The sequence below is a fragment of the Paramormyrops kingsleyae genome, chromosome 24 (genome assembly GCF_048594095.1).
Source record: "Paramormyrops kingsleyae isolate MSU_618 chromosome 24, PKINGS_0.4, whole genome shotgun sequence".
Classification (NCBI taxonomy): Eukaryota; Metazoa; Chordata; class Actinopteri; order Osteoglossiformes; family Mormyridae; genus Paramormyrops; species Paramormyrops kingsleyae.
Window position 1 is genome coordinate 8,826,720 of NC_132820.1, and position 27,906 is coordinate 8,854,625.

Below are 27,906 nucleotides of genomic sequence, written 5' to 3' on the forward strand. Positions count from 1 at the left end.
TAGGACGAGTTTTACGATGAGGTAAATTAACTGATGAAAGAAGGAGACCACAAGAACATGAAAATCACGTGTCTGGATTTACAACTTTATACTTCAGCGGAATATACTTTATACTTTATACTTGGTATAACCAAGACAAAGCAATTTCCCTTTGGGATTAATAAAGTTATTTGAATCTTGAATCTTGAAAACTGTAATGGATTACAGTTCAAACCTCACAGAAACATTTCATTCTTTTGTGGATTATGACTAGTTATTGCTAATTTCAAAGTTGGCCACTGATTTGTTCATTCTGATGCAGTGCCAGTCAACCTATCAGGCTACCTAATGTGGCATCTTCTGAGGGGTCGCCAAATTAGCAAGCCAATTTCACTTTGTCTCAGACAGGGGGCGCCGACGATGAAGAGTGTCTACGGCACTACGCAGGCTTCGACAGATACTGCTGTGATGAATGCATATATGATGTAATCCAATCTATTGAATGTATTTCGGGATTCCTGCCAATCGGTTTTGGTGACTCGAGGAATTCAGGAGCTGAATCTGAGTCGGCCACAGGGCTTGTGTGACACTGCACTGCACTGCACTGCACTGCGATCTGCGTGATTTCAGGCAAGGGGGACAACACTGCGCGGCAGTGAAACGTGCGAGTTAATGCGTTTTAACCTCGTTCATTCAGGCTCCTGCAATCGCACGGAGTGACCTTTGACCCCACTGCGCTCGTTAAAACAGAAATGACAACTTCCTCCACTGGGAAGGGGGAACATTTCACCTACCCACGTCCTCCCCCATGTTCAAAAAAAAAAAATAATTAAAATATGTAAAAGTATTCTGTTCATTGTCCCTTTGTCCTTTGAGTGGTTTAAAAAGCATAAAGGATAGTATTTTTTCATTGCGCTATCATCTCTTGAGGATTAGGCTAAAACGTCAGAATCCCTTTCATTACATTACTGTATAATAAAGTACGATATACTTCATTATTACTGTAGTTAATGTCTTACTGTGCGTAATTTATCAATTGTTATACATAAGTACAAGAAAATCACATTTTATATGTGGTCCACAGATGGTTTGATGTTATTCGTGGTTTCAGTTCGCTGCGGTCGCTCTTGAAATGTATCACTTGCAGATTCCAGGGCTCCACTGTACTTTTTCTACACCTTTGCGTTCCATGGTATTTCGGTTTTTAGTTCATAACATTTACATATGTCAGCATTCATAATAACTTTTATCAGTAACACAAATCGACAGCTTATACAGAATTCCCCAATGTCCTAATCTATTCTCTCATTCCTCTGGCATATCATTGACTTAGGCCCAATCCCAATTCTATTTTCTACCCCTTTGCCTACCCCTCACCCCTTCCCCTTGCCCCTTGAAATGAAGTGGAAAGGGGTAGGGTTAAAAAATTTCCCCTAAGAAATGGGACACCACTACTACACTGTTATACGTCATCATCCATTGTCACTACCTCCTAACGTTACGTCAGAGGACATGCGCCGATGTTTATCACAAATTCCAAGATGTCGCCGTCAGCATCGTAGCATGTAAAGATTACTCACTCCCAAAGTTTTTTTGCGCCGTATTTGGACTTTAAAAACAGATGTTCGTTTTCACCTTGAAAACGTATGAGCCTTCGGGTTTCCTCAGTTGTCCCTATACAGAATATAATTTACAAAAATGTTGTCATGTTGCAATAAGTACGAATAGTGTAAGCACCGTTCATGTACATGTACACATATGGCCGTAAGCAAAACAAAACAACGCGTTACAACATGCAGTCAGTTACCGGGTAACGTTATATGACTTAAAAATATATTTCCTAATATTGTGCAATCAGTGCTATCCGCAAGCAAACTTTAGCGATTTTTTTCAAACGTTTCTTTACAGAACATCACCGTAAACACAAACACAAGATTGATGGTAATATACATGTAATGAAAAAATGTTATAAAAATCCTTATTAATGGCAAAAATTACTTAACATTTATGGGTCTGCTTGCTCGAGTGGGCAGCCATGTTGTAAATTTCTCTTAGCCCTTCGTTTGAAGTGAGGTCCCGAAAAATCTTCGTTTGGAGGGCTATCTAGCCCTTCCCCTTACCCCTACCCCTCCAATCAAAAGAGAATTGAGACACCCCTACCCCTACACGTGAACGCGCCAAACGGAGGGGTAGGGGTAAGTGTAGGGGTAAGGGGTAGAATTGGGATTGGGCCTTAAGCAACATTAAAAGTTTTGTGTTACTGACCCAAATCAAGGCAACACATGCTACTTCCAGGGGTGGATAGTTCGGATCCAGAAAGTACAAATCCAGACCAAGATTTTGTTTCAGCCAATCAGTGGAGTATTCAGTGACTGAGACTCTTTAGACTGCACTAGTTGGCTGAAACAAAATCTTGGTCTGGATTTGTACTTTCTAGAAGACCGTAACTATCCACCTCTGAGTTCTTCTCTACCCAAGTCCAAAGAGAGTTCTGCTCAGAATAGCACTGTTCATGTTTTTACATTATGGGGGGGGGGGCTCAGCGATCTGATGCTTGGTGATGCTTCTGATACCCACAATATCAATTAACAATGGTTTAATGGTTTTAAGAAGGGGGGTGGCGACTTCGGGCATCCAGATTCACACAATTACATTTATTCAATAACAGAGAGCTGGTAAAGTCACCTCCCCCCCCCCCACTCCAAAAAGTGACCACCATCCCTTCAACACACCAACCGACAGCCTACATCACTACTGTGTCCAACCAAACTGCCTTTAAAAAGACACAATACGGGTATATCTAAATGCTTTCTTTAAAGGAACTATCTGAGAGAGAATTCATCATAAAATATTAACAATTATTATCGAACATACTGCATTTTTTTTCCACCTCAGAGATGAAACTATATAAGCCTGTAAAAATGCCGCAGGTTCACGCCAGGAGGGTATATGTCCCATGCCGCTAAACTCGGGGGCTGAGGGCATAGCGGTTGGCGTCGGCCGTCCCGGGTGTCTCAGTTCCTGTGGGCGGGGCATACACGGCCACGCCCACTTCTTCCTCCTCATCACTTCCTCACTTTCCGTTTCTTCGTGCTCTTCTCCTCCGCTCCCTCGTCGCCTCCGTCCGCTTTTCGGGATTTTCTCCTCTCCGTCACCGTCTCCATGGCGTCCCACACCGCGTCTTCACCTTCCACGTCCTCCCCCTCCTCCTCCGCCACCTCCTGTTCTGCCGGCGCGGCTTCTGGACACGCCTGCGGATCAGAGCCGTGAGACGGGAGTCAGACCGGCGCCGTGGGTCCCCCGCGTATGACAACTGAACCACCCTCTAGGCCAGGGGTCACCAATCTTATCCACCAATGGTCAGAGTGGAATAACCAAAAGGTTTTTGGGGTAACATTTAGGTCAGCTGCTCAGTCCCAGGTGTGAGGACTCTTCAGCCAATCAGTGCTCTAATCCGTGACCTAATTAGCGAATCACAGCGAAAGCCCACATACGCAGCGGCCTTTTCTGGATAAGATTGGCCACCCCTGTTCTAGGTGGTCCGTCTGAAGGGCTCGCAAAACTGGACATCAGCCAAGTGAAAAATGCTCATTTTGAGAAAACACCCCCCCCCCCAACTCTGCCCAACCAGACCCCCCAACCCACAGAAACACCCCACTCCCCCCAACTCTGCCCAACCAGACCCCCCAACCCACAGAAACACCCCATGAGATTTCACTCCTCACCTCTAGATCTTTGCTCGACAGAAGCACGCAGTTCAGCCGCGACTTCAGATACACCTGAGACAACAGGAAAGCGGGAAAGCAAGAGTTTAGTAAAATCTCCCCTGAATTAAGTGATAGTCACTTTTTGACTTAATTCACTGTGTGTGTGCGTTTTTGTAATTATTACCTTATGGAGACCAGATTTCCCCTCAACGTGATAAAAACCTGTAACTTTTTACCTTGTGGGGACATTTTCATTTTACAAAAATCTGTGGATGTGATCAAAAATGCCAGAAGTCTTGAATTTTGCTTGGTTACTCATGGTTAAGGTTAGGGCTGGGTAGGGGTTAAGGGTGCCATTGCTGGGATTAGCGTTACGCCCAGAAAAATAAATGGAGAGTCCCCATAAAGATATGAATGCATGGACTCTGCATGTGTGTGCATGCGTGTGCGTGTGTGTGTGTGCATGTGTGCTCACCTTGTGCTGCAGAGAGTGGTCATCCAGGCTGTGAATGCGCAGGAAGCGATCCAGTCCGCAGGAAGCCACCAGCGGGAGGGAGGGGTGACACTGCAGCTCCCGGACCCCCCCGGCCAGGCCCTTCAAGCAGCCTCTGACCAGACCTGCAGCAAACGGAGTGAGGTGAGGTTACTTCACGCGTCACCTTCTTTACACTCGCACGTCGGGGGTGCCGCAGGGGGGCTCCCGACTCACCCTTACGCAGGTCTATCAAGGCCAGCTGCCCCTGCGTGTTGCCCACGACCACACAGGGGGAGCCGGCCGGCAGGGCGAGGGCGGTGAGCGGGTACTCGCCAAACTGGGCCTCCAGCACGGGTCGGCGCTGCGGGGACGCTGGGTCGTACACACGCACCTGGCGGCACACGGGGACGGACAGTCAGGCCCGGAAACATCATCAAGGATGTAAGAATTCCAAAGCGTTTTTTTATTTGGTACAAGTACAATGTGATACTTGTTCCTGACAGTTAGTTAGTTATGTCGTCCAGGGGCCCCATAAAGTGGAGTCACGCTAGGACGATTCCAAGGGCCACTGAGTGATTGCTGTGATAAAAAAAAATTTGGAACATAATCTGATTGGTCTGGGTTGGGGGTCTGATATCATACGCTTTCATGGGGCCCAAAACCTTTACCGCCATCCCTGATATTGCCCCTTAATGTACCAGCAACTAGGGCAATATTCGTAGCGAGAGTGAATAGGTACGGCTGATGTCAGCGATAGGCAGAGACAGCCACACACACCAACCTGGTGGTGTCCCGTGCAGGTGACGATCTTCTCCGAGTCGGGGATAAACGCCAGATCTCTCACCCACTCCGGCACTCGAAGGTCAAGCCAGTCGTTCCTCACCTACACGCCACAGATACAGTAAATATTTGACAGACTGTACACCACAATGATGATAGAATGCTCAAAACAAATATACTAAAAATAAACTAAAAGTTAATTGCCGATCAATCAACAGCAGTTCCAGCTCACATTTTTGGCCGTGAAAACTGGAACATCTGGTCTCTCCAAGTCCCAGACTTTGAGTCCGTTCTCTTTCCCTCCTGTGGCCACATGGTGGCGCTGTAGTGCATTCTGACGCATCCGACACACACTGCGCCCTGCATTAATCTCAACCTGCCCAGTTGGGAGGGGGAAGAGGGGGGGGGGGGGTTTGAGGTGAGGCACACACCTACATCACAAATTTATCTAGAGATGAAAAAACAAAATTTCATAATGTTTTATTAAATTTAAAAAGGATTTGATATAAAATAACCTTTGAATTATAGATTAAATTCTATTAACCTACTGCACAAAGCACCCGGCATTTAATATCTGTTTTTCCGAAAGGTCTGCATTTATCAAAGGTTGCCATGGTTACAGCTAAGCGGCTCCTTCACAGAATCGGACTTACTGGCTTTGTGGCACCATCCTTCCAGACCTTCACAAGTCCAGACTCCACAGAAGTGACCAAAGCACTATAAACAACAGTTAAAAAGAAGACATCACGGGGACTGACAGTACAGAAAGTTTAACAACCCTTCACATACTTTTAGCCATTTAAATATTATTTTTTCACAACCATTACTACAGACACTTGGAAGTTAAACATATTCTGTAAATTATTTATGCAACTCAGCTGCCTTTCCTGCAAACAGCATGGAGGACAGGTCACATTAGCACTGGTGTGACTGTGAACTTTGTACAGGGGACAAATGTACAACCTCTTCTGTGTTATTATCATAATCCTCTCCTGTTAGGAGCGAGCGTCACGCAACCAAGTTCTTTAGAACTGCAGTGAGCGCCATTGGAAGACAGAGGACTGCATGATACCTGTCTGCCACAGCGAGCCCGGTAAATTTTCCCTCATCGCTCTGACCGCACTGCCGGGTTTCCGTGAAGAGCCCTTTCTCTGTGCTGAATGTCTTAAGTTCTCCGTTCGAGCAGCCCACCAGCACCTGCATCAGAGTCAAGAAACACAAAAATGTATCAGTCCAGCAGCCAAACCTTATACAGTTCATCCAGCCTCCAAGGAACTGACGGTACTACAATCATTTCAACGCAACATGCATGCATACCGAGACAACGATTACCACACAAGCCCAAACACCTTCAGTACTTAAAAGCTGGAGAACCCTGAATAAAAGCATCATTTCTATGCCGGACACGAGTCTACGATGTTCACAAACCTCAGTTTCCTGAGCATCACCCCAGCAGAGGACGCACACCTCCTGGTCCCGGCTCAGGCAGTTCATTTCACAGAAGTTAAATGCCTGCTTTTTTGCAAGGCTAACTCCTAAATAAGAGGGGGGGGGGGAAGTCACACGCGTTAAAACGTATCATCGGCGCTAACATTTCTATACAGTGGTACTTTAGCTGACAACTGTCGTCAAAGCGCAACTGATTTGGTGCCATACGACGCAGACAAAGATTGTGATGATCTTTGGTTATAAACGTTCCCTTCAGCCACTTGGATATTTCACTGAACCAGCTCGGGTTGGGTACCTTTCATTTGTTGGGATGCCTTGTATCCACAATTTCAACTTGTGATGGCTAAACTACCCATTTTAACATTGAAATAATCTATTTTAATCTTATCGATGTTGGCGTAATTGTGAACGCAAGACAGACACAAAAATGCGGGTAAAATGTAAGAGTATATAATACAATGTATTTGTACAATACACACCTCTACCCAGCTGAATCCTGAAACCCACGTGTTATTCAGCAAGTTATCAACAGTCTTCATTTTAGCAAACAACCCTATATAAGTAACATGAACTTACCTTTTAAAATTCCTGTTTCCGAGCCAACCCATACTGAACACACGCGACTTTTCTCTGCCATGATAAAATACAGGCCTACCTCAGTTTTCTTTAGAAAGTAGATAAATATCACTACAGTACACGCTACTGTACGACTGCAAAATCGTCCGTATAGGAAGCATAATTCGTTAACTTTAGTTCCGGGGCAACTAAAACGTACTTATGAGGTTTTTAAAAATAAGATCAAATTAAGATATCGGCGTTATATTCCAAAGATTTAACTGTTTAAACCGTTTTTTAAAATACTGTCGACTGATTATTCAATTAGTTTTTTAATTAGGCAGAATTATTTCAATATTTGAAATATATTTTTTCTTCCTGCGTTTTTTCATTTTCACAGTGTATTTGCTCCTGCATCCATCTTAGTAGTAAAATTTCTATCTCTGTGTTTTGGTAATTAAAAATTAAGCTTTAAATTTAAAATAATACACTGAGCCTCAAACCGACACCAGATGTCGCCATTTGGACAATATACGTAAACCGAAAAATCAGCCTGTATTTTCCGACACTTAAACTTAAGCAACCATTATAGGCCACATTACTACCCTTACAAATTCGATACAGAAGCATAAATTTGGAATATACGGGGTCACATATAGAGCCAGAATAATTATTGACATCCTCACTAAAGTATTTATGCAGTTGAGTCCCCAGTCAAGGCAGGAAATGTAATAAAATTTGATAGGGCATTAACATTTTAAAAATTAAAAATCCCTGTCCTCATTCCTTTGAATTCATTTTCCCTGAATGTGTGCATTTTATTATATGATGTAGATTTCAAGCAAACATAAATTAGAAATGTTATATATATTTATATGGTGTGATAAAGTTCCAAATATATACATATACATATATACACATGTGTGTATGATGTGTTTATGTGTGTGTGTGGCCACTGTATAGCCATCAACACAAAATCCATGGCTGTAATATATAAACAGAACTCTGTTGTCTTGTATTTATTTGGTACTGTGGTTTGCAGGGAGCTGAATCCCATTGTGCTACGTGCACAGGATAATACAAAAACCCTTGACCCTTGAGGCAATATTGTTTTTGATAATAATTCATGAGTCTGCAATCAACATCGCGTTCTTGAGTTCCATAAGCACACCAGACACTCAAAGTATTATTTAACAATAGTTTAACAATTTAAACTTATATCAATTAAACAATTTTAACTGATATCAACATACCTGCTTTTGTTCTTGATTTTAATTTAATCATTGTCTGTCTTGCTGTGGGTTTTTTTTTTTTTTTTTTTTGGATGCTATTAATATTTAATGGTTTTATCATTAGGGGAGAATCAGAGAAATCCACAGGGGAAAAAGGAAAATTAATGGGAGAGGAAAAAATAAGCACACGTAGGGGAAGCAGCGCCATTTAAGGAAGAAGAGGGTGAAAGGGAAAAAAGATATCAAATACGAAGATGTACGTGCGTACAATGAGCAAGGCGAAGATTAAAACTGTTTAGAACAGGGACTCTGATTAATTAATTGTTGGGAGGGGGGTACAAAAGGTTTAAGCGGGGGGATGGGGGGGTAAAAGATTGAGATGAAAAAGATAGACAGAGAGGATTTCAGCCTGTGAGGCAGAGAAAGAAACAGATCTACATAGAGCATGACCTAATCACCTCCTTGTGAGCAAGGGGCACAAGTGGGGAGGAGGAGGTGGGAGAGAGGGAGTATGAGATGTGATGGATGTGATGACAGATAGAGATAAACGAGGAAAGCTAATAGAAAAAAAGGTTAGCTGTGCCCCCTGCCCCCCCACCCCCACTTACTTCTCTGGGGAACAAGGAACTCAGCAGACAGACATAAGAAAGGGGAGCTTAGGAGGGGGGGGAGGCTGGCTCACGGTGTATCAGACATTATCATAACCTGCGAGAATTTGAGAATTCGGGCAAGGATGAAGTGATGGTGACAGAGACGGGGAAGGATAAGATTCTGTTTTCTTAGAGAAAGGGAGAAAAAAAAGAGGAGCGGTTGGGAGATGAGATGATAAATTAACCGTGGACCTCCAAAGGTGCGGCGAGCGTCGTTTACGAAGAAAAGAGGCTCCGCTTCCTCTCTCCTTCTTCTCCTTACACCACACATGCTGTATTTCCCAGAGAAACTATGGAGAAATCTGCTGAAAGCAGCTGACAAGCAGACAGAGAGCGAGAGAGAGAGAGAGAGAGAGAGAGAGAGAGAGAGGGAGGGAGGGAGGGAGAGAGATACAACAAATATTTCTGGGATGGTGAGGACCCAAATTGACAGAGACACCACGAGAAAAGGGTTTCCTGCTGGGACAGACGGTGAGGAATCCTCCTGCCAGAAGAGACAGGTATCTTCACGGCCGTATTCCTGCACATCTACGCTCATCATCATCATCATCATCATAATCGTCACCACGGCTGTTGCCGTCATTCTCCGTGCACCAAACAATAGTCAGTAATGAAGACATTTTCACCATTCTTACTATTCTCCAGACATCATCGCTGTGGATATGAAATCATGTTCATTGAATCATAATTCATTTTTTTTCATCATCAGAACAGAGAGGAGTTGGTTTTTCAAGGCATTGACTTTGTTTTCTGATGTATTGATTAAGTAATAAACAGCCTATTGTAAATACTATCACATTCTTCTCGCCCTTGTAAATATCTTTTATTCACAATGCTTTCTTGTCACAAGAAATCATTCTGTTGCTTTATTACCTGGCTGCTGTTAGAATGTTACTGTTACTTTGATAGATGAGTGATTCGAAATGTAATCCTCAAAAAGATTAAAAGGAATGTATGTCGAAAATAAATAATACTGTACTGTAGTTTTTACAGACACGTTTGTTGTTTTTGTTATTAAACATAAGCTCATTCCTGTTTTTGATGTAAAACAAAAGATTGTAGTAATTACTTTTGTTGGTCACAGTAGATGCTCGTTTAAGAAACACAGAGTCATTCTTTGTAAATGACACATGTGCAACATTGTTGCTCTTTCACAGGGATATGTGTTATTTATGTGTTTTTGTTTGTTAATTAGCGGCAATATGTGTGTTTTGGGCACAGCTCACAGGAGGCGGGATGACGAGACGAGAGAGTGATCAGTGAAAAGTGAAAGAGAGGAACCTTAAGAAGGCAGCCAAGAAAAAAAAATTCCCGATGTTGGTCGACATCCTCGGTCCTTAAGGAACTGCGAGCCGCACTCTCAGAATCACGCACAGGGAGGCCAGAGACGCAGGGAGGCGTAGCGGGAGAAGGAGGAGAGCAAGAGGGGACCAGAGGAGGGGGGGAGGGGGGGGCGGCGGCAGCTCCACCGGGCACCGAAGGAACGGGATACCTGCCCCCCAAACCGGTAGAGAAGACGCGGTCAGACTGAAGAGGGAAGGGGAGAACAAAGGGGGTGGGGGAGGAGGGGAGAACCTCCACAGGGGGGAGAAGAGAGACAGCGGCGCGGAGAGAAGGGTTAGGGGGGTTCCCCCCCCTCCTTCTCGACCCTCCAGGCTGCAAGGCTGGCGGGGGCGGCCATGGCATTCACCTTCGCGGCCTTCTGCTACATGCTGACACTGGTGCTCTGTGCCGCGCTCATCTTCTTCGTCATCTGGCAGGTGAGAGGGGGTGGCCGGGGAGGGGGGGGGCGAGGGCCTGGCGAGGAGCCCCGCCGGTGCCATCCTGCCGCGATGTGTACAGATGCCGGCGCAACACAGACAAGGCGGTCTGATCACACCGGCACGGATTTGTAACCACACACACACGCACACACATATATACACACACGCTAATACACACATCACACGCACCGTAATTATACCCACAGACTGGGTGCCCATGCAGAAACAAAAGTGTTTAGACACACATAGCAGTGGCGAGGAACAGACTCATAAAGCATGACAAGAAAAATGAAAGAATAGAACACAGAAAATATTAGGTTAACGAATCAGCTCTTAGTGCCATGCGTATGTGTACCGGTCATTACTGTGCGATTATGTACAGGAGTGTTGGAGGGGGGGTATCGATACCCAGCAGATTCAGGGAGGCACCACTTTATAGAGGCCCCCTGAATATGAAAAAATAACATTTATATGCTTGGGGAACATTATACACCCCCTTGATTATCCTTCGACATTATAGGGGCCATATTTCTTCAGGATGGAAGTAAAAACCCTAGCGGGGGGGCAAGGTAATATTTTCTCAGGGGGGACATGCCCTGGTTTTACGTCTGCTCTAATGAATCTTTTGCGTCAGGTAACAGTAGTAATGACTAAATCCCATGTCCATCACTAACACGCCTTGCCTTTGGTCCAGACCAGAATCCACATGCCTGCATCTCAGTTACCCCACGGACCTATTGGAGGTTCTGCCGTCTCCAACGGCGACGACCGTTTCCAGGATACATCCTGAGGGCCAGTGACAGAGGTTTCGCTAGTGAGCAGCGCGGTCAGGGTTAAAGTCTGGGTAAACGTCGGCGTCGAGACTGACAGATCTCTAAGCTGCCGTGAGTTGATGTGATGAGAATCACGATAAGCGTGAGCTGAGAGTAAATGAGGCGTAGAAAAAAATCTAATTGCATAAGGAGCGGGCAGGAATGGAAAGACGAGTGGCCGTTGCTGGCCGGTCATCCTGAATTAAACATGGATGGTGATTGTGTGTAGATGCAAAATGGGGACACCCTTCGTGCATGTGTGTGTCTGTGTGTGTGTGTGTGTGTGTGTGTGAGGCTGGACAATCATCAGCATGAGAGATTGCCATTAGTAGGTACCTGGATGGGAATGAAGGTCATTAGTTTTGCAGCTCCCAGCTAGAGCGCTAATCACACTGTGATGATCACTGCAACTTTTCATTCCTCACCATGACGATCATAGTCATTCATCACTGTAAACGAGCATACTTCACGGCGACAATCACCACAACTAATCACTGTAATGAATCACACTTCACTGTGATGATCACTGTAACTAATCACTTTAAATAATCATACTTCATGGTGACAATCACTGTAACTAATCACTGTAATGAATCACACTTCACTGTGATGATCACTGTAACTAATCACTTTAAATAATCATACTTCATGGTGACAATCACTGTAACTAATCACTGCAATGAATCACACTTCACTGTGATGATCACTGTAACTAATTACTATAAATAATATAGGAATATAACACAAATGGGGGCAGAGCATGGCTCAGCGGGCTAAACCTCCGCACCTGTGATCGGAAAGTCGCTGGTCTGAGCCCGGATTCAGCACAATAGTCACGTCTGTGGGTCCTTAAGCAAGGCCCTTAACCCCCAGCCCCCTACCCTGCCAAGGTACACGGAGAGAATCTTCTCCCCATGGGGATTAATAAAATATCAGTCAAAAAGTCATAGTTTACAGTAACAATCAGTGTAAATAATTACAGCACACTGGGATGTTTGTATAAACCGACAGGCTGAACTGCAACCAGATTACAGGGGGTTTATACCCTTTTCCTGGATGTATTTTCCATGTTATATAACTGGTATGTCTGTCACTTTTCTGCCTTGGGCTAATTTATATATACATACATACATACGCACATATATATATATATATAAACCTTTTACAGCAAAACTGTTAGAATTTCCATAGTAGTCAAACACAAACAATAGATGATTTGCAACAGATTTTTCCCTGATCCGTGCTTTTGTACCCTGTGTGTGAAGTATTTAAGTGGAACTTCTTCAAATGGTCAATATACCATCCAATGGGTATGGATAAATTAGTAACGATTAATACCATTCCAACGAAAATAATTAGCTGCATTACTGTTATCTGGCTGGGAATTTGTAAAGCTTAAGGGTAGCTGTGAGACAGAGCGGCGGCTGGAGGAGAACGTGCAGAATGCCGTACGGATCCAGGTCTGCCCATATCCAACAGGCAGGATGGAATTTGCACAACGCTCCCTCCGGCATATTAGGGTCATCAGTATTCCGTTCAGCGTGGAAGGCAGGAAAAATGACCGTTGGGGACTTTTTACAGTCTTACATCTGTGCTCTCAGGGTGTGTGCAGAGTTGGTAATTAATTATAAACAAAGAAACGCTGTTGCAATTTCACCTGGGGTTAACGGGTTGCGAGAAGAAAACTTGCATGCTGATGCGTCACCGCGACTGTAACGTGTCGCACGCACGTGTTAAACTGCTCCATCTCTGCTCCGGATTAGTTCATCTAAACGTCACTATAGCGGTTGCCAAATTGTGACTGAAAGCAAATATACCGGCAGGTTTATATAGATACAGGTGACAGCAGAACGAGTAAAACAAATTCCTCTGTCAGGCCTGCTTTCGATACGGAGATCTTGATAAACAGTGAGAAGACTGACCTCAGAGATAAGAATAAAAGCGCTTTGTCATCCCGGTGACTTGAGGATACGGAAACAGATTCTCAGATGTAACAACTCATAAGTCAAAGTGTCATATACGATCCCCATAGTCGCTGTTATTTGCAGGAGCATGCAAGGAGAATATTCACTTGCTTTTCAGCTGTTCACATTATTGAAAGACCTGTAATTAAGGAACATTGTTCCTGAAATAGATGAAACGTGCACTACTAGGTCTAGTCTGTGTTTTTAGGTGTGCTTGGGCAGTCTCAGGGAGGGACTGTGGGGTGCCATTTCTATTGTTTTTGATTGACAATTGTGAGCGATTTCGGTCATTCACAAAGACAAGCTTGCAACAACTGAGTATTGTCAGCGAAAGTGCATGTGGGTGTGAAATGCGCTTTGAGTCAGACTGAATGTGGCCCCCTGCCCATATTTCTGTGCTTGTCAGTAATAAACCATGTCATTAAGGATTCTCATCAGCCTATAATTTTGTACCTGAACCCCGCCCCCCCCCCCCCTGGTCTTTTGTCGTGCTCCTTCCAATGAAATCGCTCGCGGGGTCCCGGTAGTAACCATGGCGCCCGTTTAAGGCCTCCGGCGATCGCCATGGAAACTGCATCTGTTTACAACAACGGGGCGACCCGGGGAGAAGGAGACGGGAGGGAGACGAACCGCTGGCCTTCAGCTATGCGGAAGGTGAACTTTGAGGGCGGCTGGTCGGGTGGAGAAGGGGCCCTGCGGGGAGGTGCAAGGGTGGAGACCCAGAGTCAGGAGGCCAGATGAGACGGATGGATGGAAGAGGTGCTAAGGAAGGAGGAACGGGGATGGAACATAAAGAGTGTGGCATGAAAGAACACAGCTGTAGATGTAACTGAGGTTCAGCTCAATGTCAGAGAAAGCTCACAGCACTGTGAGAGAGGTGAGGATGTGGACGTCATGGCACTGCCCTTTGCATTCATACTTCCTGCCTCCTTTCCAGCAGGGGTTGAAATCGAGAGAGCCTTTAGCAACACGACAGTCTGGGTAGCCTTTTCTCCAAAGAGTACATGGGCTGCTTGGCGTTACACATAATCTGTTCAAAAAGGCACGCGGCCGTATTCGAGATCTGCTGGAAATGACGCGGAACCCTGGTCCCTGTCTCTCTCTGTCACAGATATAATCCCTGCTGACTGATAGCTGAACAGCGGCCCCTGAAAGCCCAACGTTAGTGAAGATGCCTTTTCCCGTCCGCTGAGGCTATCGCTTTGCGCTTTGTTTCCTCGCAGATCCAGTGCGGCCTGAACAGCGGTGTTAATTCAGCACTGAACACCTGTACGGAAAGCATACTTTCTATATTGACAGCCCTGGTGTCCAGGGGCAAATCTAAAGGGTGACATGGGGGTGACCACCCACCTCCCCAGTAAATATGTGGATTCACCAGTCGCCCCCGTCACCTAATAATAAATGAAATATGAAGCGTTTAATTTCGTAAATGAGAGCCGCTCAAATTGTCGATCAGTGGATGGCGGTGAGTCGGCAACTGAATTGCGAGCTGATTAATGAATAACGCTCGCGATCTGCAAAATGTACCCAGGGGAACCCCCCCCCCGCCCTTGGCTGGAAAAATAATACTCCATTGCCATCCTAATAACATCATTGGGGCTAGTCCAGGGTTCTTGGAATCTGGCCCTCGATTCCAAATCCAGGCCGTGTTTTCAGTTCTCCCAGACAGTTTGTTTAATAATTACTGATTCTGATTGGCCAGAGGCTTCACAACCGGCTCACAGGTAAAGGAAGGCTGGAAAACCAGCGGTGGACGTTGAGGACTGTGAGTTGAGAAGCCCTGGTCTAGTCCATTGTACAAGGTCTGGGTCTAGTTTCTACCAGATAGCAACCATTTCTGCTAAACTGGCCTGATATACAAGTGTTTCTGTCATGCTGATTTTAGTATAATCAGATGTAACTAACTGGAACCAAAAGATCGTATTTTCTTCTATACATCGGTTCCTTTTTCTTCTCCTCGTTACAGATCATTGCGTTTGATGAGCTCTGCACGGACTTCAAGAACCCCATAGACCAGAGCAATCCCACCAGAGCAGTAAGTGACTGTCCCAACCATGACTCCATAATTTGGGGGTAGCACTTTACAGCAGTGTTTCCCAATCCAGTCCTCAGGGACCCGAAGACAGTCTACCTGTTTGCTCCCTTTGAGGTCCCGGTAGGGAGCTGGGAGGGAGCAAAAATGTGGACCGTCTGGCAGGGAGCTGGGAGGGAGCAAAAATGTGGACTGTCTGACAGGGAGCTGGGAGGGAGTAAAAATGTGGACTGTCTGGCAGGGAGCTGGGAGGGAGCAAAAATGTGGACTGTCTGACAGGGAGCTGGGAGGGAGCAAAAATGTGGACTGTCTGGCAGGGAGCTGGGAGGGAGCAAAAATGTGGACTGTCTGACAGGGAGCTGGGAGGGAGCAAAAATGTGGATGTGGATCCCTTGAGGGCTGGATTGGGAAGCACTGCATTACAGATATCTGGCTGCGCAGAGGTAGCCAAGAATCAAATCCACACATACACACACACACACACACACACACACACAAGCATGCAGACTGGTAACAATCAGACTCCATGTCAAATTACGATGCTGGAAGCTAATTAAGTTCGATTTTTCCACCCCATCCTTCTCTTTAGAGGGAAAGGATACTGAACATTGAGAGGATCTGTAACCTTCTGCGCAGGGTGAGTATGTCCCTCATTCGACTGTGAGCGAAGGGTTCCTCGCGGCCCTAAATGTTTATTCAAACCAACAGCGGGCAGGTCAAGGGTGCGGGACTGGGGAGGGAGTCAGAAGGCGGGTTGAGAGGCACTTCTTGCGTCTGCGTCTACTTTGGGGACTGCAGCGGATTGATTCACGCCCGTCCGCACGCGCGGGTTCCGGAATCCCGCCATCATTCTAGAGAAAGCCTTCTGCTCTATAAATCGGCACCGGCGGCCAAGTCAGTCCACTTCGGAGTGAGCGAGAGCTAAAGGAATGGGGGCGAGGGAGGCGCTGGCAATGGAAGAGGGAGACACTCTGCGGGAGAGGAAAACAGGTCATGGAGGGAGGGGGGCGGGGAGGTTAGGAAATCAACAAGAAAGACAGATATCAGTATGTTCCGCGGGTTCAGTGTACATGATGCTTAGACGTATTTATTTTATCTGTGTGTGTGTGTGTGTGTGTGTGTGTGTGTGTACTGAAATTTCAAGGTTTACTGATCTGAACACGGCATCTCAGCTTCTGGATCTGTGTGTTCGTATGTGTGAGGTTGCGGTTTCTATTTGTACATGTGTGTTTGCGGATAGTCTTTGGCCGTGTTTGTTTTCTGGATGTGGGTATATATAACACTGTGTGTATAACACCCCCCCCCCCCCCCCCCCCCGCCCCCCAGCTGGTGGTTCCGGAGTATTCCATCCATGGGCTGTTCTGCCTGATGTTCATGTGCGCGGGAGAGTGGGTCACTCTGGGTCTGAACATCCCCCTCCTCTTCTACCACCTCTGGAGGTATTCAGCAGAAACAAACAACGTCGGCACCCTCGAGCCACCCCCCCCCCACAGGGACTCAGCAAATACACAACATGCCTGAATAGCTTATAACTGGGGCTTAAGGCAGTGCTACACCTCCCGACTCTATATCCGCACGTGCCGAGAAATGATTTCATTCTTATCATAAAACACGAGCCCCAGCTCAGCTTTGAGGGCACCTTGAGCATTAACATCTATACCCTTATATATTCTTAGCTTATACATTCTTATTGACTTACAATTAATATCAGGGGGAAAGGTCACATGATTTTTTTCACAACATCGATGCCACAATGACCTCAATATTAGAATAGGGGGTCAAGCAACGATTTCTTATTGGCCTTCGTACAGGGGTAGGAGGTCACACCGTGGTTACATGTTGACTTTAATCAATAATAATCTTCCCACCTAATTACAGGAGGGTTTACCCAGGAGAAACCATCGCCATGCCAACACGCAGCTAGTCACCATGCAGAGGATCACACTGGCTTTCAAATTAGCGACCCCAATTACAGTAGGTTGCATCACGGCAGTGTCACTGTGGGCTGTGGTGTCCCGGGACGTCTGTGAAAGACCCCATTCACAGAGCATCTGCTGCTGGCAGGCTGAGGAAACCCACAACCGCCTGTTAATTCACACAGTTATAGTGATAATACCATATATATATATATATATATAGATTGATTGATTGGGGCAAGACTGCACTGAAAATCATCACAAGCCCGGGTATTTCTTAGGATAAACATCCATCCATCCATCCATCCATCCATGAGATCTGCATGGTGACTCTTTTCCAACAGTCATCATGGCACTTGAGAAAGAGATGTCAAGTGGGTTTGAGGGAACCGATTGGCCGGACATTCTGAAGGAGCTTGGGAATAGTATGACATTTTACCAATGACCCATGTGGGGGGGGGGGGAGCTGAGGGTTTCCATCCAACCTCTTATCCTGCTCAAGTTCACAGGGATGCTTGGATGCTGCCCCAGGCTGCACAGGGCTGTACATCCTGGGGGACACATTTCTCTACATATTTATTTTTAGCTCATAGCGCCCCCTTCCTCCCACCTTAGGTACTTCCATCGGCCGGCCGACGGCTCGGAGGTCATGTACGACCCGGTGAGCATCATGAATGCCGACATCCTCAACTACTGTCAGAAGGAGTCTTGGTGCAAACTGGGATTTTATCTGATCTCCTTCTTCTATTACCTGTACAGGTGAGATGAAACCTGCCGTCTGTCTCACACCGGTACCCAGGCACGTGCAGAGGGGGGGGCGGAGGGTGCTTGAGCACCCGCCCCTTTCCTCCAGGATGCCTCAAGTGCCCTTTTCTTGGGTTTTTTTTTGTTGTTGTTGTTGTTATTTTGTTGTTGTTGTTTTTAATGTGTATGTGCGTATGGAGCACTGTCTTTGCCCCTCAACAATAATTTGTAACTATTAATCTCAATTTTTCTAAATAAAAGGATCTGGCTTGCATCAGTCACATGACTGCCATTAACCAATGCTGGCCCTTGAGGGCAGAGCGCGCTCGTTACGAGCCGGGTACGAGCTCGCAAAGTGCACGGGCATTTTCTGCAGGCTGGGTGGTGCGGAGCTGGAGGAGAAGCAGGCAAATTAATTGGAAGGTGCAGACTGCAACAAAACAGTAATTAGGGTGTACAGCGCACTCTATAGTCTATAACAACAAATGAATTGAAATAAATGAGCGTGCTGTTTGTGCAACAGCGCGACAAACATTACCTGTCCTTTTATGAACTGCACAAGTAGTGGTGGTCATTAGCTGCTAGCTAACTGGGTAAGGGTGTTACAAGGGGGTCTGTAGGTCTGTCCACCGTTTTAGGGAACATGTTTTGTTTTAAAGTACGTTACAGGACTTTTCCCTTCTTTTCTGGAGGGCTTTTATTTCACTAAAAACGATCTAATATGGATATCCACATAATTCCATATTAGATTCGTCATGAATGTGAGTTGTTGTTACTCAGCCTGTTCTCTCTTTTTTAACTTTGAGCACCCGCCCCTTTAAACGTCTCTGCACGGCCCTGCCGGTACCATCAACCAGTGTCACTCCTATGACTTGTATTCTTCCCCTTGGTTCATCTTAACTGGTATTTAAAAGCTCCTGTAAAATTTCTGTGACAAAATCAGCATTTAATGGACAACAAGTACTGCTGTGTTTCTCTGCGACGTGCAGGGGTGGATTGACGTATCTGGCTGCCCCCAGTACTCTGTTTTTCCTGAGGTGGGGTGGGGCTCTAATGTTTGCCGGGGGGGGGTCTTCGTTATAGCCTAGGATGGCTTATACATTAATCCGCTCTTGGCAAACGGCTGATGCAGATTTAGTTGTCTCTCACTGTGTGTTGGACTGGGTTGTCTACACTCGATTACACCGTCTATTTTCTGGTGTCACAGTGTAAACGACAGAACTATATGAGAGTCCCCTGTGATTATCACGGTGTTTTTCCACCTGTCTCTCTCTCTCTCTCTCTTTCCCAGTATGGTCTACGCTTTGGTGAGCTTCTAGCCAGAATGCCAAAAGGGAAGGAGAAAGAGAGGAAGTCAAAGGGAAGGAGGTCACTCTCTCTCTCTCCTTTTCTCCCACTACGCAAACACCACACCATCTCGCCGCCCCCCCCCCCCTTCCGCTCCCTCCAGAAATGGTGGATAAAGGGGATGACTCACCGGAACATTCTGCAGAAAATAAAGGGGAAAGGAGTTTTAAGGTGAGGAGGAGAGACAACAAGCAAAACGGGTGGGGGGGGGGGTGAAGATAAGGAGGAGGGACAGGGGCATCTACTGGACCCAAGGTGAGGAGAAGTCCATTGTGGGCTCAGGAGGCGCCCCATGGCCGCTAAGAAACATCCGAAATCCTGTTCTCGTTCGTACTCCTCTCCCTGCGGATTTCAGCCGGCTGCTAATGAGAGCGGATGTGGAAAAACAAACTTCAGGAACATCCCGAACGTCCTTGCGGACTAATTCCTCGCATACGCTCCAGCTCCGATGTACACAGTCTGCTGAAGTAGGACTAGAGCTATATTCGCTCTTGATATATTCAGCGGAAATTTCACCTGGATTTGTTGAAGCTGTTGATTTCGGGTTGGCTGGGAGAATAATCAATGTTGCAAACCGCAGCAAACAGCGGTAATAAGGAAGGAGCGGTAGGAGATGGCAGAATCGGGACTGCCGTTTAGAGATCTCCCTCTAATGCGCTTGACAAGAACGTAGGCGAATGTTGTTGGGATTTAGCAGATGTAAAACCTTCACACAGTGAAGCACATTTTAATACGGCGTCCAGTGAGAAATAGCCTAAGCAGATATAGCTTTTTCTTGAATGTGGCATCAGTACATGTTATTGAAGAAATGGAGTTAACTTCACGGGCTTGGATACTGTCGCCCGATTCATACTTGTACCTTGAGTGCTACTTAACATTTTGGCTGTTCGGTGTTCAGAAGCCTGGCTGGCCCAGCTCACTGTTAAGGGCTCCTCAACACTGTCAAGCCCCAGGTGAGAGAAGCAATGTTGGGGGCCTACAGAGGTTATTGGGCGCCCCAGGTGAAGAAGAGGAGAATGATGACCGTTCTGCTGCAGTCATCAGGGCAAACTCAAGAAAGAGACGTCAAGCAGCGTTGAGGCGTTTGATTGGCTGGATGCCCTGAAAGTGGCCGGGATGAGTATAAACCTTAACCAATGAGCACATGTGGGAGGAGCTGAGGGTTTCAGTAGTAATGAATGTAAACAGAGCCATCAAATTACACTGCACTGTGAACATCACTGTGCCCAGGAGGCTGGGTTCTCCTGGCACAGTGGACCGAACATCTCCGACCAGCTGTGAATCCGCGACCGGTTCTGTTCTAGTCTCAAAGTCGGCACCACTCATGGTACAAGTAGAGTCAGCCTCCTCGCACAAACTTAACCCCCAACACACACACACACACACAAACACACACATACATACACAATGCAGGATCTGCCACCAATGTTTGAAGGGGGGGGGGCGAGATAAAGTGGGGGACACAGTTGCATTCAGCCAATTGTGGATGGTGATGCCCCACCCCCATCCCAGCTGACTTCAAGAGTCTTCCGTGGCTGGAGACGTGGGTGTCTGAGGAGGGGCATGAATGCGGAGGTGGAAGGTGATGTCACCTTAAAGGTCCCCGACTCAGGCCTTCCGGAAACGACGTTAGACACCTACCTGAAGCGAGAGATGCTGCCAGAGGCACACATGCAGAATTTTTAACAATTATGTTTTCTTATTGTTTGTTAGTCTATTTACACATTTGCGAATAACCAATGAACTTAGTTGTCTTTTTCCAGATGATGATCATATTTTGAATTGTACTCATAGGACGGGGAATCCGGACATTAAACTGTCTCGTTGTTACAAAAACTGGGCTGTTTCGTGGGACGTCTGTGTAAGACCAGCACACTATGGTACCCCCCCCCCCGCAAATAGGGTAACTAGCTCTGGGGAAACTCAGGTGGACTGAAAAACCTGAAACACTTTTTAACTAAAACAGTTCAAAAGTAGCAGTAGATCATTCTGTTAGCTGTAGTTCTCATTTTTTTGCAAATTGAGGCTTTTTAATTTCACATATCCATCCATCCATCAAATTTTATTTATTATAAACCAGAGACCCATCTTTCAAGGGCAGGAATAAAAGACAATCGTTGAAGCATAAAACAGAAGAGCAGTGAAGGCAGTGCCAGTCCCATTAGCCGACATAGACGTCCACCTAGGGCGCCGAATTCTGAGAGGGTGCCGACGTAGCGGACCGGTTACGCTCGGGTTTCAACTGCTACTGGTGGAGGGCCAAATAGATGCCTGAATCATTCTACGTCGTGCGGCCAAACGTGAAGGTAAACAAATAAACGAAAGATGGATAAACAAGCATATATATTTCAAATAAATAAGTGTAATGATTTGTAGTGGTGTTTTATATCTAAAATAGCACTGTATAGGACAGGCAACATGTTAGTTTGTACTTGAACACAGAGGATATTACTGTCACCAAACAGAATACTATATATGTAGAAGTCGTTTATTTGAACTTTATTTCGATGTTTAGCAGATGCTTTTATAGACAGTGATTTACATACATGTATTCATTTATACTGCTGGATATTTTGCTGAAGAAATGCAAGCCCCCGACTTACCGCTAGGCTGATGGGGCATCCTGGGATCGGACCCTGAAGGATTTCGGTCACAAGACTGGCTCTGATCGGCAGTACCTATACTGCCCGTGAGCTGATACGACCGGATAATAAAAGAGCAATGAGACTATTTATTGTGGTGCATTTTTTTTCCCTGTGCATTCAATATGCTGGCTCGGTCTCTTCGAGCGTGAGAGGGAGAGATAAGCGTGTAAGTGCCATTGTAGGGGCTGGAGAAAGTCCGGTGTGGGGGCGAACACAAACGACCATTAGGGAGGCAGATCCATGAGGAGTCAAGGCAGCCAGTGGGCGGGAAAGGCATGTAAAAATGGCAGGGGAGCGATAGAGTCACACGGGGCACAGGGAATGAAAACTGCTGCGGGCAAGCAGGGCACTGTGACAGTGGAGAGGGGGAGAGAGAGAGAAAAAAAAGAGGAAGGAAACAGCTGATGGAAATGAAGAGGTGCAGACACCCTGATACGGAGAGCTTTTCATGCTTGCTGGTCGCCATGGCAACTAAATGGAGTTAGGTTTCTTCCGACGAACCCCAACCCCCCCAACCCTTTGCTAAAATTCAAAATCAAATTCAGGTCTAAAGGAAGCTCGATTTGCATGCCAATCTATCCGCAACATTTATGCCAAAACCTTTTAATTGACGCTGAAATTAAATTAGACAAATTGGCACAGTTGCTGGAAAAATAAATTAACGAAAACAGCTGCATCAACGCTTCTGGATATGGAGAATAAACATAAAGACGATACTGCACATGGACACACCGATATGTAAAAGCCCTTTCCCGGCCTAGTGCCACACCTCCTCCACTATCTGAACATCACTCCTTTACGCGGAGCGGGACTCTCCCCGATGTACCTTGTGAATCTGCGAAAAGGAAGGTTGCCATGGAAACACGCTTACAATTGCTAATGTTTCATTTTTTTGTGGCGGAAACATAACCAGGAAAGAGGAGACTCATTGAACCGAGAGTTTATCAGCGCCGTGAGGTCGCTGAAGAGCGTTCGAGATGACGTCAGTGAAATACAACTACTTCGTCATGATACATTACATATACGCAATATCCTACATTGTATCCAGATAAAATGCAATATACTTATTAAGTATTCATTTCATTACCACCAATATCAATTAGCTTATAAATTTTGCTATACAGTGCAACTCCATAAATGTACCCATAACAAATCTTGGTAACCTTTTAAATACATATTTAACATATTTATCAGAAACATTAATCTGCATTTTAAAAATGCGCATGGATTTTTTTTTGTTATATATCTTATACAAAGTACAAAAGCCTGTAAAATATAAAGTTTATTGGGTAGGGCTTCGGTGTGATCAGTGACTGCGAAATCCGTCAGGTGTTCTATGACTATGAAATCCGGTAGAAAGGCGCGAGTCCCGGGGCTCACGCTGCATGTGTCTGCACGATGTCACCCTTCAGCTGTGACCAAGAATTCTTGCTGTCAGTCGGGGGCGAGTCTCAAGTCAGGGCTTCTCTGTTGGGCGCTCCATTAGCGCCATGTAGCCAATAAGGTTGCTTGAAATGATATAGCCGCGTCTCCCGCAGTGTGTAAAGAATGCCGTCAGCCCGGCAGGAAGTGGAACGGCACGCATTCCGGGGAGGGATTCTGGGGGGCGCTGCAGATGGCCGAAATAACTAAACCGAGGCGGGAAAAAGATTCTGGGGAAGTTTTTTTTTAATTACCATTAGTTCATTTGAAAATCAGAAATGTCACAAACACTCTGTTCATGTTTGTAATACTGACCTTTTGCCAGACTCTCTGAACCAACGGCTGGCTTGCTGGTGAACGTGTATAGAGTGTACAAACAGCGCTCCCACACAGGTGGGGGCCGGGATCTCGGAACCATGGGACTTAGAGGCAACATCGCCAGTCTCCAACCCCCCGCATGACCCCATCGCTTGGGATATAACATTTTAGAGCATAAACTCAAAGCAGCAGTGTAAGCACTTAGCAAGCGTTTTTGTATAAAGTCATCCACTTGCAGAGCTCATTTTTCTTGAAGCAATGGAGGTTAAGCACCCCCACGTCTTGTCTTCCGTTGGGATTTAAACGAGTCTACCTTTGGTCCAAGGTCCACACAACAGCTGCACCAAATACTCCCCTTAATAATGCTAACAATTTAACCCATTTATACAGCCGGGTATTCAGCGATTCAGGTTAAGTACCGTTCTCGGGGGGTACGACAGCAGGGCCGGCCCCTCCCCACATTTCTGAAAATAAACATTGCCCGGCCCCACACCCTGGCGCTCCTAGAGAGAACCGGAAAACGCTCTTCAAGCTCAATTAGCCGCAGCAGGACGGAGACGCGCAGAGACGCCGAAGATGCGCTGTGATTAATAAGGGGAGACTGCATGTGGAGCGGGGCCAAGCGCGATCGTACTGCCAGAAATGACGACTGCCTGAACTGTCCCCGCTCCCGCGGCGCAGTCAGACAGACGGGTATTACTGTAAAGCAATACACCTGTCAAACCGCTTCTTTGTGCTGACAATGATATGTCCTTCGTATTTGCCTTCGGGAACGAGTATGTCTCTGTTCTGGGTGACAGTAATCCATTTGTTTTTTTTTCTTGAGATGCGGTTAGTGTGTCTGGGTAGGCCTAATCTAAGATTTTACATCACTTAAGCATTTTTATTAATGTCAACGATGTGAGGAAATCTCGTAAATGGGCAGTTAGAATCTGTCCTGCGATTTCTCAAAATCAGACCTATTCCTCGTCATTTTTTTTGTTTTGCGATTCTAATAGCAATACCTTCGCTCTGAGCGTGTTTTAATGGATTAAATGTTTATATCATGATATTAAAGTCACTAACCGAATAGTTGATGCTTTTATTATTGTCAGTACGGCGAAGCGCGTTATCGCCAGTGAAATTTTAGTAATTGCACCAGTGGATTAATTAACAAGGGAAGAAATGAGCTAAAATTGGCGTCAATGAATCAAAAATTATCTATGTTGAATAGGAAGGCTGTGTTATTGGGTCATAGATGTTCGGGGAAACTATGTCTCTGTAAGTCAGCTCTATGATAATCGGACAAAAAAAACGAGCATTTCTGGTCCCCCAGCCTGGTGGGCCAGTGCAACAGTATATGAATTCGCATCACAATATAACTCATCGTAATCTTATATAACTGACAAACAGCCGCGAGGCACAGCTGTGAATATCCTCGGTGCACCGAAGCTCATCTTGACACGACTGAAGTACACTGTCAGTATAGTGTCAGATAGCTGCTGACAGCGACTGCGCATATATATGCAAAAATGCAACACAATCAACAGCCAGACATTCCAGAAACAGCCCGATGATCAATACACACAGCCACACACTTTTCGTCATGCGCAGACATGAATATGCAGTTTTGAACATGCATGTAAAATCTCCAAGATGAAATTCAACAAAGAAAAACACGATATATTTAAAAAGTAGGCATTCATGACACAGAACACCTGCAGGCGTATTATTGACTGGATTAATATTTTTTGTTTTAGTGCTTCTGGTAGGCCTATAAGTTTATAAGTGATTTACAATAAGATTAATTATACAAAGAAGAGTTGGACGGACAGTCACATCTGAGATATAGAACAGGAAATGGGTTGATAGCAAAAGAATTAAAGATGGGGAGGGAGTGTGATAAAAGGAATATAGAACCCACCGGGATATGGGGGGCAAGGACATAGTCAGGCCTATGAATTTAACATCTGAGCTAAAGGACGAAAATAGGCCCGGTGAAAACGGAAACCGCCGGTCATAGCATTGTTATTACCGTCAGGCTACGATAAAGCACTTGATAAACAAGTCCCCCAGCGTGAGGGAATCGTAATGGAGACTGTCGCAGAAATATTTAGAAATCGTCAATTGAACAGAAAATCAGTGAGGATGGGAATACACAAAAAACAAGTACCAGAAGAAAAAACTATAGTCAAAAACTGTAAGTCCTGGTTTGGGAAAGGCAGATTTAATGAATTATATTCCTATAAGAATGCAACAAATATGGCCCTTTTTTCCAACGATAACGTGTTTAGCGCTCTGGTTTCAACGTTTTATTGGGTCTTTTGATGTGACAAACAAGATTATCAGTTTGCATGCGTCGCCGAAATATTAAAGACATACACTCCCGCCGAACGCATAAACGCAGAAATGCGGTCTGACACAGATACTGTAACACGCATTGATGTAATTACACAGAGCGCGCTTTCGGGAAAGGGGATTGCCATGGCAACGGAGGCTGGCATCCGCGAGGGTCCGCGGAGCGATCAGAGGGAGAAGCGGGGGAGTCGCTGTCATTACTGACGGATCTAGGGGAGGGAGAGAAGAAATGAAAACGGGGGAAAATGTTTGTTTGACTGATTATGTGTTTTGTATTATTGTCAGCACTATCTCTGCACCCAGAAGCCGTTTCAAACATTTAACGCTCATATTGAATTTTCTCACTGTGCCTCTGGAAAGAAATCTTCAGTCTGTGCACACTCAGCTGTTATTCGGTAAAAGGTAGCATAATGTCTAAGTTACCGGACCTTTAACCGAGCGCTCCTAATCCCAGAGGGACGCCGGTGTGCAGTCACAGAGGCAATCCATCTGATTCGCTTGAGGAAGCATCCGGCTCCGCAAATAGGCAAATAAAACTGATTGCGGATGAGAATCTGCCAAGCAGATGCATAATGTAATCAAAACAAAAAATTAGCAGTCACTGCGCATTAGAATGCGATTTGCTTAAAAGGGCTTCATTATGAATTTTTCCCGTGTCGGGGTGGAGGGTGGGGGGCGTTCTGGAAGAAGCAGTAATACGATATAGCAATAAACAAATTAACAACGTCATAATGTCGTGATCTATCATTTTAAATATGAAGATTTGATGCTTTTATTGGACACGTACGAGAAAAAAAAACGAGATTAATGGGGATGGTTTTGTAGGAATTAAATGAAATTGGGTCGGCCTTTTTTTACCGTTTCGTGCCATATCTAATTCGGATATGGTCAGGCGTGAATCTCAGAGTTTAATTAAAAAAGCTTTATTCCGTCAAGCAAACAAGGTTCGCCCCTAACGAATACCTGAACAATGAAGTTTTATTCCAACGCTTACATGGCAGATGTATACACAAGTTGTTTTATGAAGGATGAATGTAAAATCACATTAGAACCTTATTCCACGCTTGCAAACGTTTTCCCCCCACGTGCGGGTACGCTATAGTTATGGGGTCCCTATAATTATTTTTCCTGGGGGCCAAATTCCATCAGCAACACAAAGTCAAGGTCCACTGAATCAGAAAAAAAAGCGGGATGGGGGGGCGTCGCTCGATTACAAAAGATCAAATTTGTCGACCGGAGGGGGGGGGGGGGGGGCATCCCACGACGATAAATTTCACCAACCCGAGATGGGGGGGATCAATCGATCACGCGGTCCGGCTTCAATTGTATTTCGGACCAAAGTCCGCCAATTTCTGGCCAGATATTATAACATTTGGAATTAATGTGCGCCTTTTCCCACATTCTCCATTTTGTAGCTGTAGTAGCTAGCCGACCTCGTATACTGCATACATATACCATTGCTAAGTTTTACTCTAATTTAATATTCCTATCTTTAAATATTTATCTGTCTCTGTAGTACCACAATATGCAGTTTTCAGGGTATTTCATGTATGTAATGTGTCCTTTTTACATTTGTTTGCACTATGTGCGCCGTCTTTGCACCCTGTCTGTTTGACACAATATCTGTGTTCGCCTGTGCATGTTCCCGCTGCGGCATGCACCAGAATTCCCCGCTGGGATTAATAAAGTCCATTCAGTCTAAATATTAATCCTAATCGTAACCTAAAGACTGCTTGAACAAGATATTAAAATCTGAATTGCTGCAATAAAAGCAGCATT

The 27,906-nt window shown here is 45.4% G+C and overlaps 2 protein-coding genes across 2 annotated transcripts; one reads left to right on the forward strand and one right to left on the reverse strand.

The window, feature by feature from the left end:
- Window positions 1–2,558: 2,558 nt before the first annotated feature.
- On the reverse strand, window positions 2,559–7,150 carry wdr74 (WD repeat domain 74). Its single transcript, XM_023795099.2, has 10 exons — window positions 6,967–7,150; window positions 6,370–6,476; window positions 6,014–6,138; window positions 5,595–5,658; window positions 5,174–5,317; window positions 4,943–5,044; window positions 4,396–4,552; window positions 4,162–4,304; window positions 3,705–3,758; window positions 2,559–3,230 (listed from the first exon to the last, which is right to left on the reverse strand). The coding sequence occupies exons 1-10, from the start codon at window positions 7,025–7,027 to the stop codon at window positions 3,045–3,047; spliced, it is 1,143 nt and encodes a 380-aa protein (XP_023650867.2). The 5' UTR covers window positions 7,028–7,150; the 3' UTR covers window positions 2,559–3,044.
- A 3,254-nt stretch (window positions 7,151–10,404) lies between these two features.
- Window positions 10,405–22,116, forward strand: cnih2 (cornichon family AMPA receptor auxiliary protein 2). Its single transcript, XM_072706758.1, has 6 exons — window positions 10,405–10,587; window positions 15,333–15,401; window positions 15,988–16,035; window positions 16,725–16,837; window positions 17,930–18,073; window positions 19,350–22,116. The coding sequence occupies exons 1-6, from the start codon at window positions 10,507–10,509 to the stop codon at window positions 19,375–19,377; spliced, it is 483 nt and encodes a 160-aa protein (XP_072562859.1). The 5' UTR covers window positions 10,405–10,506; the 3' UTR covers window positions 19,378–22,116.
- Window positions 22,117–27,906: the final 5,790 nt, after the last annotated feature.